At 42.4% G+C, this 20,490-nt stretch overlaps 1 protein-coding gene across 3 annotated transcripts in view; it reads right to left on the bottom strand.

Moving 5' to 3' along the window:
• Positions 1-20,490, bottom strand: part of Wdr7 (WD repeat domain 7) — a 281,263-nt gene that overhangs the window by 260,231 nt on the left and 542 nt on the right. For all 3 annotated transcript variants that reach the window (XM_006525478.4, NM_001014981.1, NM_001360837.1), the window contains exons 2-6: positions 9,141-9,312; positions 8,667-8,773; positions 5,331-5,409; positions 1,737-1,911; positions 1,015-1,091 (exon numbers count right to left, since the gene is read on the bottom strand). In XM_006525478.4, coding sequence (XP_006525541.1) covers positions 1,015-1,091; positions 1,737-1,911; positions 5,331-5,409; positions 8,667-8,773; positions 9,141-9,299 — 597 coding nt within the window. In that variant the 5' untranslated portion in view covers positions 9,300-9,312. The remainder of the gene's footprint in view (positions 1-1,014; positions 1,092-1,736; positions 1,912-5,330; positions 5,410-8,666; positions 8,774-9,140; positions 9,313-20,490) is intronic.

Below are 20,490 nucleotides of genomic sequence, written 5' to 3'. Positions count from 1 at the left end.
ACTCCTGCAGTAATGATGTCACTCACTACTGGCCAGTCAGTCATGCCAAGGACTGCATACTGAAGTCTCAGAAACGACAGAGTAAGCTAAGTCCTTCCTCCTTCAGACTGCATCTGTCAGGCACTCTGTCACTGTGCTGTCAGGGGGCGGCAAGTAACTAAAATGAGTAGTTATTTAGTTCATTCAAACAAGCCCTTCAAACTTTTTTTTCATGGTTTTAAAGCTTTACTGTAGAAAGGCAGAGAGAAAGAGAGAAGGTAGGAAGAGAGAGGCCAGCCATGGCCACATGGAGAGAGGGGAAGGGCGGGGAAGAAGGCCAGCTAGAGATGAGAATCATAGAGGTAAGAGCTGAAGCCTAACTTTTATTTTAAGCAAAAGCAGGAGGAAAACACCTCTTACACTTCTCTACTGCATATCCTGGATGATACACTTCTTTACTGGATATTTTATTTATTTACATTTCAAATGTTATCCTCTTTCCCAGTTTCCCCTCCAGAAATCCCCTATCCCATCCTCCCTCTCCCTATCCCACCCACCCACTCCTGCCTCCCCGACCTCAAATTTCCCTACACTGGGGCGTCAAGCCTTAACAGGACCAAGGGCCTCTCCTCCCACTGATAACCTACAAAGCCATCCTCTGCTACATATGCGACTGGAGCCATGGGTCCCTCTATGAGTACTCTTTGGTTGGTGGTTTAGCCCCTTGGAGCTCTAGAGGGTCTGGTTAGTTGACACTGTTGTTCTTCCTATGGGTTGCAAACCCCTTCAGCTCCTTCAGTCCTTTCTCTAACTCCTCCATATTTTACATCCTTGATGGAGCAAATCTCTCCATCAGAACGGAGGACAATAATTCACTCACAGTAGCAAACAAAACTAAGGCTCTTTTCCAATATGTGCAAGTGGTTATTTCAATAGAAACGCTTTTCTGTAAAAGAAAAAAATTAAGTGACTAACACGAATCCTCCAAGGTTTAAATGATACAATAATAAAGACAGATATCACTGCCCGTCTCACCTGCATTCCACTCATTTCAGAGGTGACAATCCACACCTTCAGAATACCTGTCACAGAGAGCGCCACCACAGTGTCCTCTAAACCAGGGAGAGACAAGAAGCCAAGGTGAAAGAAACATCACAAGCTTTCTTCTAACATTACAACAGCCTGCTCTCATGAACTCAGGTAGAAAAACATGGTTCCCTATGCTTAGAATAATAGAAACTCAGTGTTTACATTAGTGTTCTTTTCTGAAAAAAAAAATTATGTTTACCCTCATGGTTTTCAGTGAAAGGCTTCAAAATAAATGAAGAGGCAGAGGCAATACTGAGTGGAAGCACAGTTACAGATGTTCATTCAATTTTATCTCTTCCCTTTTCACTGTCTCCATGTGAAATGGTGCCTCTTGGCAAGAGATAAGACCAGAATCCGGAAACGCACACGAAGCTACAGTTCTTATCACCACCACATGCTAGCCAGGCTAACCCTGCCTCACTGGAGGAAGCTCTCCTGAGCTAAAGCGTCCTGAAGCCTGGAGACCTGCCCCACTGAGGGGAGGTAATCCAACACCTGTGAGGTAAGTATTAATTCAGACAAAACCCACTGCGAAGGGGGCAGGTCACAAATTACTGAAACAAATATCTGAATATAAGAATATAACCAAAATTGTCAACTTTGACAGATTATAGCTTGTCACAGTAAACTAAGCAGTAAGGTGATGCGGAAAGGAGCAACGCACTGACCTTGTGTCCGCTGAGAGCGGATGATGCTCATGGAGCTGATCCAGTCTGGAGAGATCTTCGATACCAAGGAATACAACACCTCAAGGCTGGTGGCATCCACAACGAGGATTTCAGGGTAATGTCCATGGCAGAGGAGCCTGCCCTCTTGCTGGTTCCCAACAGAGAACTGGTAGAACTAAATTCAAAATTTTAAAAAATATATCTTTGAAATGTACTCTTTCACTTGCGAAACTTGAAAAACAGGCATTAATTACACGTTATGATATTCTTGTAAACAGTACATTATTCCAGAAATCATTTCAGATGAGCAAATCCATTTTAATAATCCATTTGTTTTGATACAGGGTCTCACAATGTTGTTCTGCTCTGGTTGGCCTGGAACTCTCAATAGACACTAACCTAGCATCAAATTCACAGAGATCCACCTGCTTCTACCATCAGAGTCCCAGAAGTAAGGGATAGTATCACCACACAAGCCTTAGAGAAAAACAAATAAAATGAGCTTAACGAATTAAATTTAAAAAGGAACTCATGTGAGTCACAGAACCAGTCCGAATTCTGATAGGAACAGGTGAGCGTGATGAATCCACCATCCATCATGGCCCACCCATTGACAGAATCTTGGACCACATCTTAGTGAGGGTCACTGTCACTGTGATGAATCACCATGACCAAAACACCCCGGAGAGAAAGGCCTTACTTCACTCAGTCCCATATAACAGTCCATCATCAAAAACAAGACAGCAGGCACTCAGGCAGGGTAGGACCCTGGAGGCAGGAGCTGAAGCAGAGGCCATGGAGGGTCCTGCTTAGTCTCTAGGGCTTGTTCGACTGCTTTCTTATAGAAGTCAGGTCCACCGGCCCAGGGATGGCACTATCCACCCCCCCGCCCCCCCCCCCAGCACATACACACACACACACACACACAAAAGCCCTACCACTGAACTTAAGAGATATTTTCTCAATTGAAATTCCCTCCTTTAATATAGCTCTAGCTTGCACCAAGTTGATATAAAACTAGCCAACACAAACCATGTAGGAATTCAAAATACCTTCTAGATCGGGTTAACTGAAGAAGGAAGACCCAATTAATGAGGGTGGAAGCATCACATGGGCTGAGAACCAAGCTGAACATGGAATTCATTTCTCTGCTTCCTGACTGCAGAAGTCATGTGACCAGCTGTCTTTACCTTTGCCACCATGCCTTTCTGACAATGACAGACTGGATCCAGTTGAACTGTAACCTGAGATAAATTCTTCCTCCCCTAAATTGCTTCTTAGCAGGTTTGTTTTTTGTTTTTGTTTTTTTTTTTTCACAGCAACAAGAAAATGTAGTAATGGGTAAACAGAGAATAGAAGTGAAGGATGATTGATGTGCAAGCATATTATCATCGGTTATTTTCTCCCAGGACCCCCAGACACCACCAAAGCAGCCTCCCGGGACCCCTAGACACATGCATATACAAGAGGGAAGTGTGGAAAGAATGAGCTCAGAGGACATAGCAGAGAACTTTCCTGAGGGCATGGGTATTTTATTAGAATTGCCTGACTAAAAGCCTCTGTACTTTAATGCTATATTCCCAACACTTTTCTGCATACTGATTCTGCATTTAAGACACTTTGATATTGGGAAGGGGGATGTCTACATGGAGATCCAAGTTTTCTAAGCATTTAAGAAAAGATGTCTCTACTATTTGCTGGACATGACAGGGAATTGAACCGATGAACTGTCAACAACTGTGACTGCTGCACAAAACCTGCATAACCATCCCATTTACCATTCCAGCACGAGAGGATGGATGACTCACGAGGACCCACTGTTGGGGATTTGATTTGTGCTTATATGGGAATTTGCATATCTGCTGCGAGTCCCTGCCAACAGCTGTTTTTTTGACTGGTCAATAAAGAGCCAGCAGCCAATGGCTGGACAGAGGGACAGAGGCAGAACTTTGAGGATTCCCAGAGAGCAAACACAGGACAGGGAGAAGGAGAATTGCCAGGGCAGAAGGAAGGAAGAGGATATAAACGTGAGCTGTGGAAGACAGAGAACCAGCCATGTAAGAATCAGGGAAAAGCAGCCCCAGGGGCCACTCCCCCACTGGGTCTAGGGTAGCACAGATAAAGTTTAGATTTTAGAAAGTAATAACTCGGGAATACTGGAGGGGAGTGTGTGCTAGCAGTGGGGAGGTTTGGAAGTAACCAGTCATGGAGCTTGTTAAGGCATATTAAAATATAAAGGTTATGTGTGTGTGTTTGTGTGGTGGGTGGTGCACAGTACTCGCACCTTAACCATTTACGGCTACACTCCACCACCCCAGCTGAGGTAAGCTGCTAAGGGAGCGTGAGTTGGTTTTCTTCAGTGACCTTAAGCCCCCTCCCAGGTTGCTCATGTCTCCTCTATACCCATGTAAATACAGAGGCAACACTCACTGAACTCCGTAGAAACAATAATAATTATAGCACAAGAGGACAAGAATGTGAGAAGTGGGTGCGGAAGGGGTCTCAGGAGAACTTGGAAGTGGGGAAGTGTGATGAAAATGGACTAAACGCATATGAAATTCTCAAAAAATATTAACATAAAATGTTGCACAGAATCATTTAATAAATTACTATTTTTATGTCATTTCAGTAAGTACAAAAGTCACCAAGGGTCATCTCTGTGTACATAAAAACACTCTTTGCCAATGTAATGGCACATACCTTTAATCCCAGTACTTGGGTGGCAAACGCAGGCAGTTCAAAGGAAGCCTGGTCTACATAGTAAGTTCCAGAATAGCCATGGCTATGTAGATGGGCCCTGTCTCAATAATGATGATAATAATGATGATGATGACGACAACAACAATAATAACAACAATAGTAAATATAATAGTGTTATTGTTACTGTTGTTGTTGTTATTATTATTATTTAAAAATTCCTCTCTGGATCTGAATGAGTGAGGAGGACAGAATAAGTGGCCATAATTCCCACGAATATGCCAAAAGGCATCTTCTAAATATATGACTACTAATCTAAACACAGAAGACCTAGAACAGAATTAGATTTTTTAAAAGTACTCAAAAATATATTCAGCAGAAATAAATAATTCCTGTGAAACATAAGCCAGAAGTTTTTAAGCCGTAGCTGCAAATTGTACAAAAATCAAGGTAATTACGTATGATGAGCTTGACACAGCTTTTACACTAAAATAATATAAAATGAAAGTAATTTGCATTTCCATAAGTGCAACCGGTGCACACGAATATGTGTGTGCATACCTGTTGCAACCAGAGGACAACCTCATGTGCCATTCTCCAGACACCATCACTCACATATTATACATATATATATATATATATACATATATATACATATATATACATGTATATATATATATATATATACATATATATACATATATATACATATATATACATGTATATATATGTATATATATATATATATATATATACATATATATATATATGAGACTGACTGACTAGGTTTCTCACTGGCCTGAAACTCATCAAGCAGGTTGGCTGGCCAGTAAGGCCCATGTTTTAATGATGCACTTGTCATGAACTGTGTTGACTCAGACAGAAATAGGTACCAACCTGTATGCCAGTGTGTGTGCAGGCTAACTTGGTAAATTCAATACATCTGCCATCGTTCACATCCCAGAGGCACATCTCTCTGTAAGACAAAGCAACAGCTCACCCTGGGTCCAATTGCAATAGTAACCTTGTCACAGTGGCTTACAGTTAAGCTCCCACTGCAGGAAGGAAAGTAGCTTATATTCATTTCTGCTCTTGATCAAATTTTCCATTCCTTTCTCTCACTATTCCGACCCCATTTCCAACCTGTCAATGCCCCACTTCAGTCTCTATCAGTCTCGTAACAGAGATGCACTACTGATTCCTCACTGGTTGCTAAAGTCTTGTGAGTAGTTCTTGGCAGAACTTATGTGGGGCTCTCCAGAATGTTCCTTCTCCTCTGCAGAGGTTTCTGATAGCGGCTGTTCCCGCATCCGGAAGCTCAATGTTAGGGAACTAGGGAAGCAGAGCCAACCCGGCAGTTGGCCCGGCAGAGCCAATCTGCGAGGGCTGAACGGATAACCAGAGATAAAGCTGTAGTCTGAACTGAGAGCCCGGGGTTCCATTAGTGTGCCCTGCACATGCAGCACTGAGAAACACGGCCAGCTAAAGCCAGCAGAGTCCCAAGTGTCAGCACACCACCACAGCTCTTATGTGTGCTATTACATATTATCATGTGTGTTTATGACAAGAGCACCAAAAAATCCTTATATTTCAAACTAAAGAATACACTGAGAATTATACATATTGCTATGCCTTGTCTTTTAAAGAAATAAGATTTACTTAACAGAAAAATATTGATAAAATGTGTAGAGTAACTTTTATGCACCTGATGTAACTGCTGTCTCCGAGGATTTCTGCTTCTATCTGCTAACTGAGGCCTAGTCCTTGAAGCTTCTAACCTCTGAGAAACCTTCTCTAGGCCTAGGTTTTCAGCCTCCGAGGCTTGCTGCTCAATTAGCTCAGCCTTTCTTGTTCTTTCTGATCTCTAGCTGTCTGGGTCAACTAAGCTTGTCTGGCTCAAGCCCCTCACCAAGCTGACTGATTCAATCTGGCTTCTCTCTATCCCTCCCCTCCTGAATTGCTGTTTGACCCAAACTCTAGCAATCTGATCTAACCTTGTGACTCCCTCTTATTCTCTGCGTTGTCCTGTCTTCATCTGCGTCTAGCTTGTTCTCTCCTCACCCTATCTCTGTACCATTGTCCGGGTAAAGCCACCTCCTCTCCCTGCACTGCTCCTACTTAAGAAACTTCCCTTTATTCTCTCTTCTCGTGAAAGTCTAGGGGGTTCACAGTGTGATCAAATACCCTGCAACAAAAATGCAATGATATTCACTAAGTTTTTCACTTTGCTACATCTCAAATGACATACAGTTATTTCTGTTGTTTGGTACTTGGTTTCTCAGACAGGGTCTTGCTATGTAGCCCCAGCCGACATGGAATTTACTAGGTATTAAAAGCCCATGCCTGCCTCTAACTTGCAGCAATCTGCCTACCTCTCCCTCTGGAGTGCTGGAATAACAGGTGTGTCAGGCATACACCACCACACCTTGCTGAAACAATTCTTCAATCAGCATTCACAGTAAAACATGTGTTCCAGAACAAATGATCTTCTATGGCCAAAAAAAAAAAAGTATTGTTTTGGGCTGGTGAGATGGCTCAGTGGGTAAGAGCAATGACTGCTATCCCAAAGATCCTGAGTTCAAACCCCAGCAACCACATTGTGGCTCACAACCACCCGTAACGAGATCTGATGCCTTCTTCTGGTGCATCTGAAGAGCAGCTACAGTGTACTAATTTATAATAATAAATACATCTTTGAGCCAGAGCGAGGCTGACTGGAGCAAGCGGAGCCCGACTGGAGCAAGCAGAGTCGACCAGACTGAGCTGGGTGGAATGGAGTGAGCAGAGGTCCAAAAGTCAATTCCCAACAACCACATGAAGGCTCACAACCATCTGTATACAGCTACAGTGTACTCATATACATAAAAGAAATAAATAAATCCTTTTTTAAAAAAGTATTGTTTTCACTTAATGTTGTCTCTTCATGTTTCCAAAAAAAAAAAAAATCATATAAATTCCAACCCAAAAATTTTAGGAGGGAAAAAGATGTTTTATATAAATGTCAGCAAGTTCTCCAACTGGTTTCAAAAAAAAAAAAATGTTTTTAAAGTTTTTCCCACTCTGGACCCGACTGAGACATCGATGGCCTGCCTCTTAGCACAGGGCGCATTATGAGGAGGAAACTAGCTTCAGCAGCACGTGAGCACACAGCACCACAACAGCAGAACCTTGGCAGAGCTCTGCCCACCAACCTGAGTCCACATGGCATCACCTGAGTTTCTTAAAAACCCCAAAGCTTTTAATCCCAGCACTTGGGAGGCAGAGGCACACAGATTTCTGAGTTCGAGGCCAGCCTGGTCTATAGACAGCCAGGACTGCACAGAGAAACCCTGTCTCAAAAAAACAAACAACAACAAAAAAAAAAAAAAAAAAAAAAAAAACCAAAGCTGCCAGCTGATTCCGTAAAAATGCCAGACAAACTAATGCTCATGCTTTTACTGTCACGATAGTCTGGGTTACTCAAATGCAAAAAAAAAAAAAACAAAAAAAAAAAAAAACAAAATAAAGGGCAATAAAATACTACAGAAAATCAGGTGTGAAAAACATGTATTCTTAAAACTATAATTCAAACATCCTCTTTCAGATTTAGACAGTGCAAGAACATGCTGTAATAGAAAGAAAATCTCCCTAGTGGTGCTAGTTATAAAGTATGAAAATATCAATGTCACAATCTATAAACACAATTTTTAAAGACTTATTTGTATTTTTCCGTGTGTATGTGTGTGCGTGTGTGTGTGTGTGTGTGTGTGTGTCTGTCTGTCTGTCTGTGTGTGGATATGCCAGGTGCATGTGGGTGCCCATAGAGTCCAGAAGAGGTGTTGGATCCCCTGGAGTTGATCTTACAGATCTTGGTAGTGGGCTGACCAACATGGGCACTGGGAACCAACTGTGGGTCCTCTAGACGAGCTGTAAGTGCTCTTCCGCCAAGTCATCTCTCCAGCCCTATAAAAACACTTTTAACTAACAAAGAAAAGCCACATCCTTTTCTTTTTCGTTTTCCTTTTTAAGGCATGGTCTCACTGTGTGACCATAGCTAGCCTAGAGTTTTCTATGTATATCCAGCTGGCCTCAAACTCATAGTGATCTACCTACCTCTGTATCCTATGTGCTGGCATTAAAGGTGTGTACCACCACACTCAGCCAAGATCCACATTTTTTTAAGACAGAAGAACTTTGGGGGAAGGTGGAGAAGCCTGACCAGAAAACTGAAAATAAAAGCAGACTATGCCTTACCCGTTTGCAGACGCGCTCACAGTGTACCGCTTGTCCCCAGAAGCGCAGGCTTTTGACAAACAAGTGATGGATGCTGTGTGGCCAAATAACAGTGCTCGGGGATTAACCTAGAGAGGCAAAAATGTGCTGCCATAAATAACAAGGTATACGGTTAACCTTGGGGCTGGGGAGACGGCAGCGGTTAAGAGCATGTGCCAGTCTTTCAGAGGACCTGAGATTGGCTCACAACTCTCTGTGACTCCAGCTCTGGGTCTCTGTGAATGCCCAGCAGCATGTGCACATACACACACACGCTTAAATAAATATTTTTTTAAACTTAACCTTTCAATCAGTAACCGTGTTAAGCACTCGATACCAACAGACAGGCTCAGACTGAAAGAGAGAATGCCCCGAGACTGAAAAGTAAGGGCAGGTAAGCACTGTACTGTGGAGCAGTCATTGCTTCAAATGTACAGCAAGCATTCCAATACTCACTTCTAGTTCTACCGAAACATCCCAGAGACATATTTGTCCATCGTGGCATCCAGTTACAATTGTGCCCCCATCATCTGTCAACAGTATTGACGAAATGCAATGTGTGGGTGCTTTGCGGCCCCAAAGAACAATGGGCAGAACTAGGCTGTTTCCTGCCATGGCGTTTTCAAACCTGAAAATGTAGTAAGAGTAATGTCAGATATTCTCCCTAAAACACATTATATGCCTTTATTATGAAGTGAACTTATATAATTTGAAGATAAGCATATTTTCTTAATACCAAAATTTAACCACTTAAAATGCCCTCAAATAAAAATGGCTAACTTATCATATATATTCCCAAGGTCAGGGGCTTAAAACATTGGGCAAAAGTATTTACTGCAGGCATTCACAATTTTTAAATTTTACTATTGAAAGTCTAATCATTTCAATACACATTGATTTATCACATCCGTGGATAAAGCAACTTTAAGTGCACCATCTTATTTCAAATCCTAAAACAGTCTTCCTAGCTTAGAGGACAAGAAAGGGAGACTTCAGCATTACCTGCCCTGAGGCAGAAAAACAGTGAGCTAAGTCTTCTGCCTCCACCAGTAAAACGGCCATACCCAAAACTGTGCTCAGAGAGCACCTTAAAGACTATACGACCATCACTGGACAGGGATTGTAGAGAACGTCCGTGGTCTGAGAACCCTCTCCAGCACCGCGTAGGTGTAGATATAAGGACATCTGCTCTCAGTCCTTTCTTGGATTCTGTAGGGTAAGGCCTATGGCACTATCTTTTGACAAAGACATTAGACCCAGAGCTGCACCCTGACGCCAGAACCTATGGTCTGCCTTACTCTCTGAATTAGGAGGGCTGCAAACCTCAGTATGTTTCCACAGTAGTATAAAGTAATTCCCTTCCACAGCAAACTAAAAGGTCTGTTTCAATGTGAGCTAACCCACTGAGTGGACATACTTAGTGAGAAACTTCCTTCACACATCTACTCCAAAGGTCACATATGACATATGTCCTCTGTTGTGCTGAAACCTGGAGGGGGGGCGGTGTCCTTAATGTTTCTGGTGAAGATATTTAAATTTGAAATGACAATCAGTGTATACTCAAGTATGCCTCTTGTAGGAAATCATGAACATAAGACAGCAGCGCTTGATATAACAAAACTTTTTGACAAACTGCTTAAGTGTTACAACTGTGTGGCTAAAGACCTAAATAAAGGTGAGTTCAGAGAAGTTAGAATGGCAGACTAAAGTAATCAGAGAGAACTCCACAGAAAAGAGAACTCTGCTAGGTCTGGGGAGCCACCTACAGCCCGGCAGATGGTCAACCAGAAGAAGCTGTCTAAAGAGAACACAGGAAATTAAGAAGGTCTGAGGGACATTGGAAGGCCTGCCACAAACAACCTATACAACACTTTTTATTTTTATTGTAATGTATAGCTTTCACCAGTCTGTTTCTTCAAAGCATGCTCTTCCTACAAATAAAAGGTATACATTTAAAGAAAAAAATCAAAAAGACATCCTTATTAAAAAAGTCTGTTTGTGCCTTATCAACTTCACAAGCTATTGTGAGATTGGGATTCTTTCCATACTCCTGTCAGACATCAGCAAGGAAAAGGAAACTCTAAACTGCTCTCAGTAAATGCAGAACAGAGTGTTCTAGAAGCACAGCATCCTCCACGAAGACGTTCTGGAGAAACAGACCTAGGAGTTCCTTTGTCCATGGTGACGACATTTGCTTTCAGTCAGATCACCAAAGATCTCCCCCAAGCAAACAAGCAAGCTCAAAGCCTTGAATACAACCCCAGAATCACTGCGGGGGGTGGGGGTGGGGAAGGGACCCACCATTCCTCTAGATATCCCAGGATCCACTCAAAACCCAACTCAAGTTAAAGGCAAAGAAAGCAGACCTAGGCTGGGCAGTGGTGGAGTCCGCCTTTAATCTCAGCGCTTGGGAGGCAGAGGCAGGAGGATTTCTGAGTTCAAGGCCAGCCTGGTCTACTGAGTGAGTTTCAGGACAGCCAGGGCTATACAGAGAAACCCTGTCTCTGGAAAAGAAAAAAGAAAAAAGAAAGCAGACCTAGGACCAAGGAGAAGGTGGTAGTGAGTACCTGAAAACATTTTTTATGTAAACCTTTAAAAGTCTAATAAAGGGGCCTAGCAAACACAGAAGTGGATGCTCACAGTCAGCTATTGGATGGATCACAGGGCCCCCAATGGAGGAGCTAGAGAAAGTATCCAAGGAGCTAAAGGGAACTGCAACCTTATAGGTGGAACAACAATATGAACTAACCAGTACCCCCCAGAGCTCCTGTCTCTAGCTGCATATGTATCAGAAGAGGGCCTAGTCGGCCATCACTGGAAAGAGAGGCCCATTGGACTTGCAAACTTTATATGCCCCAGTACAGGGGAACGCCAGAGCCAAAAAGGGGGAGTGGGTGGGTAGGGGAGTGGGGGGGGTATGGGGGGACTTTTGGGATAGCATTGGAAATGTAAATGAGGAAGATACCTAATAAAAAATTAAAAAAATACATATTAGAATATGGGGTTCCAGGCTTTGCACATATTCCATGTGTCCTTAAGTTTCTCCCACTAGTTTTGCACTCATCAATAAATATATCTGCTCCAATTTTTATAAGAGACACTATTTTATATTGTCTTCATTCCTTGTTCATTTATGATTTGGAGTTCTTCAAACTATCCCATTAGTCATTAAAAAAAAAGTCTAATAAAATAAAAGTGAAACTTTAGAAAAGCCACCAGAAATACTAGTGAAATAATATGAAATAAAGGACAATGTGCCTTACGTACATCACTAAATTACATCAAATACTTCTATGGATATACCTATCTCTCTATAGCTGGTTAAAAATGAGAAATGAGTCAATTAGTCTAGATTTAACTGGACTTAGTCACTAGATCACAGGGTTTAAAACAGATTTAATCATCAGACCACAAGAATCTAAATCTGAACTTCTCTGAACTGATGAGCCAATGCTATCACTAGAAAGTAGAAAGGGGGCAATATAAATTTAGGGGGTGTCACTCTTCAATCAAGCACCAGCATTCAACTAGTCAATTTATTTATTAATTCTCCAGGCTTCATATTGCCAACATTATCATCTAGTGCTTGAAAAGAAATATATCCCAAAAATTATTATAGTGAATCGAAATGAACCAAACCACAGGAGTCTCTGAAACAAAAAGAAAATACTCATATATACATGGAAAGGTCAAAAGCAAAACAATTAATCAAATGACTAAAATAATCTGGTGGTGTATTAAGCTTAATAGGAATTCTTGAAGAAATTATATACTAACTCTCCAGTAACTAGTATTTTCAGGGGAAATGCTATATTCCAAACTATAGCATTATCTAATAAATACAAACATTCCAATTCTAGATGTCTCTGGAAACAGAAAATAAATTGCCGGGGCGATGGCTTGGTGAAGAAGCACTTGCGAGGATCAGAACTCAGATCTGGAACTGGAAGGCACAGTATTCAGTCTCGTGCTGTTTGAGCTTCCAGAAAAGATGGCCCTAGAAGCAGGGTAGCTCCCTTCCATTTCAGACTCAAGTATGTTTGCCTCAAAGTATTCTCTAAGGCCGCTTGTCAGCAACTAGGTGCCCCTCTAATTCAGTGACAAGGAGGGGATATAACAGCAAATCAGCCCAAAAGTTAAAAACACGGCGCCCTGAGAAGAGCAGAAAGGTATTTTCACCTTTCCAAAGGAGGTGCCTATTCCTATCCCATGGTGTAAAAGTTGCCAAGAAAAGCCAGAAGTTCAGCCATGGGAATTTCATCCCTGGGGAGAAAGTTTAACTATTAGAAGAGAACTTTATACATATCATGGAAAGTCACCCCTAAATATTTTTAAATAAAGAACTTAAAAACCAAGAGCATTCTTCTTCAGGATAAACACAACATCCTTATCAAACAGCACCAGCAATATCATCCATATTCAAATTACTTTAACTGTCTACAAACCATCTTTCATATTTTTACAAACCAGGAAATAAAACACTCAAGTTTTATGCAATGTACTTTCTTGTTGTGGACTCAAAGTATGTATCCTCCCAGAATCTTACACATGGAAGCCCCCGCTAGCCAATGTAACTGTATTTAAAGAGAAGCCCTAAAGAAGGCCATGTTTAAGTGCACAGCAGTTCACAACCATCTGTAACTCCTATTTCAAAGGACCTGACCCCCTCTTCTAACCTTCAGCATCAAGCATGCACTTGGTGCACAAACGTACACACAAGAAAAATACACATACACATACTTTTTAAATCGGGTACAAGAATATTAATTTTTCTATACTGTTTTTGTAACTTTCAAGTGCAAAAAAAGATGTATTTCTATCTTAGGAAATACATCTTGTGGACATTTTCACAAAGGCACCAGTATCTTCTCAGTCTGTGCTCTTTCTGAGCACTAGGGAGACCTCCTATTACTTGTAGACAAACTCAAATTCTCTATGAGAACCTGGATATGAAGACTAGAGTCGGCACTACCTGTTGCTCCACCAATGAGAAATGCAGAAAGCAGGAACTTATACACCCAAGCGCTTACCATACTTGCCACAGCAATGATGAAAAAGGAGGGGGCTGCAAAGGATCACCTGAATCTCAGAGGCTATTCCTACATCACTTGTCAAGAAAGAGTGTCAAGGTCAGGAGCGCTGGGTTATGTCATCAACGAAGTGGCCATTACTGTTATGAGTTTTTGTGCCAGGGGTAGTGGCATAAGTTTAAAATCCTAGCACTGGGGAAACAGAAGCAACGGGATTTTTATGAGTTTGAAGCCAGCTTGGTCTTCACATTGAATTCCTGGACAGCCAACACTACATAGTGAGATCATCTCAAAAACAACAACAACAACAACAAAAACAAAACCAGAAGATAATAAATGTTCTTTATGTCTTTGCCCTCACTTCCAATGTATTAAAGACTTAGCAAAACTGACAATGAAGAGACAGCTAGGCCAGAAAATTCAGGGAAGAAATTGAGTCCTTAGCTGCTTCCTTAACAAAGCAGTTCTGGAATTGGAGCTGTGAGGGACCCAACCTTCTAGCGCCACACAGCTGACAACGCCAGCCTTTCCTGTGTGGATGGCAAGAAATAATACTCTCCCGATGAAGCTGGCACTTTAGGATTGCTATGCTTAAGGAAGTTCCCGTGTGCCTGCTCACAAGGGTGTGCGGGAAGAACAGCGGGTAACCCAGCAATATATGTATTTTCTTATTACTGAGACAGCCCTAAATAGTTGAGTTATAAGTTTTGAAGAACTACATAGCTATCTTTTCAGAAATAAAGCACACTTTTAAAAGTGAATCACAGATTGTCAGGCATATTACTCATGTTTTTCATTTCTGCAGCTGCCACGGCTGCCCAAGCTCCTCCACCCATCAGACGTGAGCGTCAACTTTAGCAGTTACAGATCTGCCCATCAGCTCTGGCTCGGCAGCAGAGATACATTCCACTTAGCAGAACGAACCTGTTTTCTGGCCTTCCCTCTCACCTTCCCAGCACCTCCAATCAGTTCTACTATTTCCCTCCTACTATTCTCAGACTCTAAGTTGAGCCCTGAACCTTTACCATATAGAAACTAAATTAAACCACCCAGAAGAAGAAACGACCAAGGCAGAGATCAAAATGTCTCAGTAATCAGATCAGTAAAATGCACTGTGTAAGTACACTGAGAAGAGCCAGCTCTCCTAGTAGCTGCCTCTAAGCCCAGAGGATATATGTAACCTAAGCTACAGCACTCATATCTATACTACCTTCCTCCTTAGAGACTACAGACAGTCTGCTTCCTAGCTACAAACTGCTGCTTGATGAGGCCATCAGCTCCAAGCTAAACTAAGCTCAGGTCCTGTCTCTTACCTTAACTAATCTACGAGGAGCATTAGATGGAGTTCATACAGCCTCTTTGAAACACTTCTTTACCTGGCCTCCACACCTGCATGCTCTCCTGACTTTCTTCTACTTTTCCTAACTTCGATTCCCCATAAGTGTGTGTGTGTGTGTGTGTGTGTGTGTGTGTGTGTGTGTGTGTGCCTAGTGACAGAGGTGCAGTGAAGTGGCCCTGGCTTGTGGTGCTGCAAGTGGCAAGTGGTGCTCACGGGACCCACTCTGCTGCTGGTGCATAAATTCGGAGAAACAGGAACAAGGAACAGGAGAAAATGATAAATGTAGCAGTGAGACTCAGCAATCACATACCAGAAGCTTTCAGAGTTTGTTTACTGTGGTCTGTCTGAAGACAACCTAAATTTTAAAAAGCAAGATGAACTATGGTGCTTTAAAGAGTGTGAAGGCTGAAGTGAGCTCTACAATCCTGTCAGGAAAGGTAACTGAAGTCGATAGAGAACTCTGCAGAAAACCCAGGGCTCGTCACCAAATCCTGTCATGAAGATGGTTGGCTGATCAAGATGACACTGAGCAACCTTCAGGGTGAATTATCACTCAACTATTGAGTGATGAAATGTATGAGAAATACGTGAAATTCATTAAGGATTGTATACACACACACACACACACACACACACACACACACACACACACACCAGATAAAACAGTGTGATATAACTGGCCTCAGCATGATTTTCTTAAAATAGTGCTGGATAAAAGACCTAAAATAAATTCTAGGAAAAACAATGATGGAAAAGAAATGATTTTCAACAGTGCTATTAAAGAAAATCCTCCCAACTTCCTAATGTGTGTAGATAAACACAACATACATCTTTTTATAATAACCGAGATGAGGTATTTAGACTAGGGGCTAAAATCTGGTGTTTAGAATTATGTGATTATCTGTTTTAAAAGTAGCTACAAAGCTGGGTGCTCAGCTGCACCAGGCTTTAATTCCAGCACTCTGTGAGTTTGAGGCCTAACTAGTCTACTACATAGCAAGTTCCAGGCCAGCTAAGATACATGGTAAGAATGTCGTACCTCTCTAGTTAGACTGATCTAGTTGCTGCGATAAAACACCATGAACATAAACAACTCTCGTAGGAAAGGGCTTATTTTCTTTACATTTTCACATCATAGTCTATCATCAAAGAAGTCAAGGCAGGACACTGGAAACAGAAGCTGATGCAGGCCGTGGAGGGATGCTGCTTACAGGCTTGCTCCTCACTGTTTGCTCAGCCTGCTGTGCACCCTTAGAGCCCAGGACCACCAGCCAGAGGTGGCACTGGCCACAGTGAGCTGAGCCCTCCCACATCAATCATCACTCCAAAGAACGCACCACAGGCCAATATGGTGGGGGCATTCTGTCAGTTGATCTTCCCCTTTCCCAAGTGATTCTAGCTTCTGTCAAGTGAACATAAACCAAGCCAACACAATACCAAAAAAACAAAACAAAACAAAAAAATGGGTATAAAAATCGCATATTTCAGAAGAACAATGTAAGTTTCACACAGTATTGTGAGAGTATTTATAACTCATTTATATCTATCCCTGGATCTAAGGGGAAAACTGTATCTTCTCGGAAATCCCTGGGAGCACAGAAAAGTGTGTGCTGCTTAGTGTCAGATGAAGGGCTACATTTGTGTGCTGCACTGGCTGCTGCAGTCTTACCATTTGCTTCACTGGCTGCTGCAGTCTTACCATCTGCTTCACTGGCTGCTGCAGTCTTACCATGCGCTGCACTGGCTGCTGCAGTCTTACCATGCGCTGCACTGGCTGCTGCAGTCTTACCATGCGCTGCACTGGCTCCTGCAGTCTTACCATGTACTGCACTGGCTCCTGCAGTTTTACCATCTGCTTCACTGGCTGCTGCAGTCTTACCATCTGCTTCACTGGCTGCTGCAGTTTTACCATGTACTGCACTGGCTGCTGCAGTCTTACCATGCGCTGCACTGGCTGCTGCAGTTTTACTATGTGTTGCACTGGCTGCTGCAGTTTTACCATCCAATGCACTGGCTGCTGCAGTCTTACCATGCGCTGCACTGGCTGCTGCAGTCTTACCATGCGCTGCACTGGCTGCTGCAATCTTACCATGCGCTACACTGGCTGGTGCAGTTTTACTATGTGTTGCACTGGCTGCTGCAGTCTTACCATCCAATGCACTGGCTGGTGCAGTCTTAACATATGCTGCACTGGCTGCTGCAGTTTTTGCAAGTAAAGCAGCAGCTTTGCAGCACAGTGAAAACCCAAGGAAACATTTCCCCTCTTCAAAATCAAACACTATCCATACAATGATGAATCCCTTGTTAGCTTAGGTCTGTCTTCTGAACTCCGAATTCCTCTGAATGACTTTCTAAAGTTCTGCAACTTAAACATATCCTAAAACAACACCCTAATCTTCTCTCCTGAGCCCACTCCTTGCACAGTCCCCACATCAGGTGACTTACAACTCCCTGGAACTCCAACCCCAGGGATCAACTGCCCTTTCTGGTCTCATACACATTTTCACATGCACACACGCTCAAACACACACACACTCACTCAAACATAAACAGAAATAATGAAAGTTAGCTGGGTGTGGCAGCAACAGGATTAATCCTAGCACTCGGGAGGCAGAAGCCAGCCTGGTCAGCACAGAATTTGAGGCCAGGCAGGCAGGTCTTCAAGTGAGACTTTATCTCAGTAATAATAAATCTTAAAATGTACACAGAAAGCATGGCACCAGAGGACACACAGAAAAATAAACTAAAGGAAGAAGATCCAGTGCTGGAATAAATATCAAAATATAATCCATTGGTATGGCATTACTGTTGGGAGAAAATGGGAATGAATATAGGAAAATCAGCACAACGTATGGAAAAGAAACTGGATCGCAACATGTGATGACATACAAAAGGGAACTGGATCACAACATGTGATGACATACAAAAGGGAACTGGATCGCAACATGTGATGACATACAAAAGGGAACTGGATCACAACATGTGACGACATACAAAAGGGAACTGGATCGCAACATGTGATGACATACAAAAGGGAACTGGATCACAACATGTGGTGACTGACATACAAAAGGAAACATTTAAAGGAAAACTAGAAAATCAGTAATGCTTAACACAGGAGGACCTATTTTGGGATACAGTCAAGAAAGATTTCAGAAGCCGGGCGTGGTGGCGCACACCTTTAATCCCAGCACTTGGGAGGCAGAGGCAGGCCTGAGTTCAAGCCTAGTTCAGCCTGGTCTACAGAGGGAGCTCCAGGACAGCCAGGGCTACACAGAGAAACCCTGTCTAAAACAGAAATTCAGAAGCAAAACCTGTAGCCACAAGCTAAATGTAGGGGGGGAAATCTATTAAATCGAAATTGAAAGTGTCTGTTCAGTGAGGTGCACTACAGAAAGGGTTACTGACAAATGGCGTCTAGAGAAGAGACATATTTGTAAAACTTACTGGACTAGTGTCTAGGAAACGCTGGTCATATTCAGATGAACACGTCCAGATTGACGACAAAGATCTGTGCTACGGTCTGGATCCAAACGGAGTGGGTCCACCGGGGTTTAGTGGTGAAACTTCATGCTCATTGTAAGGTAGTAAATAAAGCCAGTGGAAACTAACTCAGGGCATTTAGAGGTGAGGCCTCTGGGAGGTGATTACGATCAGATAATGTCCTCAAGATGGAGCCCAGTAATTAAATACAGGTAATCTTATAGAGGCAGAGAGGCCAGAAGATACACAGTACACACACACATGCACATACCTGTGCCTTCCCATCTCTGATTAGATGACACCTGTGCTGCCTCAGTACCCAGCTAAGGCTGTCATCACAAAAGGCCCACTCGAAGATGGACCTCCATGACTATAAGCAAAAACAACCTACTTCACAGTTAAAAATAAATAAATAAATAAATCTGTGCATCTCCGCTATCAGCAACAGACCAAGACAGGAACTACAAAATCAAAGTGGGTAAATAGATGAATAGCCAAATTTTACAAAAAGAAAAACCAAAATAAGATAAAAATGCTTATCAGAAAATGCCCAAATTCAGGGTTGGGGACTGAGCTTGGTGGTAGAGCATTTGCCTAGCATGTGTGAAGCGCTGGGTTCAATCCCAGCACCACACACAAAATAAATTAAAGCTCAAATTCATTGTAAGTTGAGGTTTAAGTTTATATATAATAGTCTGGAAAAAGGGATGGGGTCCTGAGTACCACTAATCGCCAGTGCAGCCACAGGATATGAGCACCCCCAAGAACTACCCTGCTAAAGTATGTACCGCTCCAGCTTATTCTACAACATAATCTAGCAAAGCTTCAGAAAATATATGAATATTTTATACTCAGGAAACACGTGGCTTTTACATGTCTCACAGACCGGTATTACATTAACCTCTAAAGTGCTAGAAATTTTATGCAACAAAATACCAACAGCTCAATTTCTTTCATATAGTATTTGATCATTGTAATCTTGTGAAGAAAGTCCTCTAAGAAATAAATGTCATTGAAAAGAATCATTGTGGTAACACACACCTTTGATCTCAATACTCAGGAAGCAGAGACAGGCTTCCTCGTTGAGTTTGAAGCCAGCCTGTACTAGGATGTGTTCTCAGCATGTTCTAGGATAGCCAAAGTTATACAAGGAGAGGCAACCTCTTACGGAGAAAATAGAAAGAAAGAAAGAAAGGAAGGAAGGAAGGAAGGAAGGAAGGAAGAAAGGAAGGGGAGAAAAGAAAGGAATTCCAGTTTTTGTCCCATGAGAAATATTACAATAAAAGAAATATATAGCTGGTACTGACTAAGCACTAAAGTCAGCAGCAAGAAAACATGTATTTAGTCTGTGATGCACCTGAAGCAGAAAGAGTTCCAGAATATACAAACCACAGAATTCTGCACAGGACCTAAGGTGCAGACATTGCAGGTGGAATAAAAACAATACAATTTTAAAATCGAAGGCTGGATAGACAGCTCTGGCTGCGAGCATAATTTCAGAATGCCAGGATCCACTAGTTAGAAGAATAGCAGGCATCCTGTCAGAGCAAAGCCTAAAAGAGAGCAGCCAAGTGGCAATTCAAAGATGAGCCTCTAACATTGTCGCCCCCTTAGCCAGTAATACCAACTAAAGACTAGTACCAAGAGGGAAAGGGAAGTCCGCGATCATAGGGGCCCCAGTGCAAGAACCAATAAATACCCACGGTCATCACTAGTCACCTGACCCTGCAAGCAAATAGATAATCCGTGTGTGCAAAGCACTCGCACCTAGGGCCACTCTCCAGAAGCAGCAAATGTCACCAGGCTAGGGACCCCAAAGGGACCCTGATGGATCCCATGCTTCAAAGAAAGAAAGAAAGAAAGAAAGAAAGAAAGAAAGAAAGAAAGAAAGCAAGCCAGCCTCCTGGAGGTGGTTTGAAGCTGAAGCACCAAACAGCAGCAGCCAACCAGAACA

Source organism: Mus musculus, chromosome 18, assembly GCF_000001635.26.
Source record: "Mus musculus strain C57BL/6J chromosome 18, GRCm38.p6 C57BL/6J".
Classification (NCBI taxonomy): Eukaryota; Metazoa; Chordata; class Mammalia; order Rodentia; family Muridae; genus Mus; species Mus musculus.
Note: the sequence above shows the minus strand (reverse complement) of the source record. Positions and strands in the feature narration are given on the sequence as shown.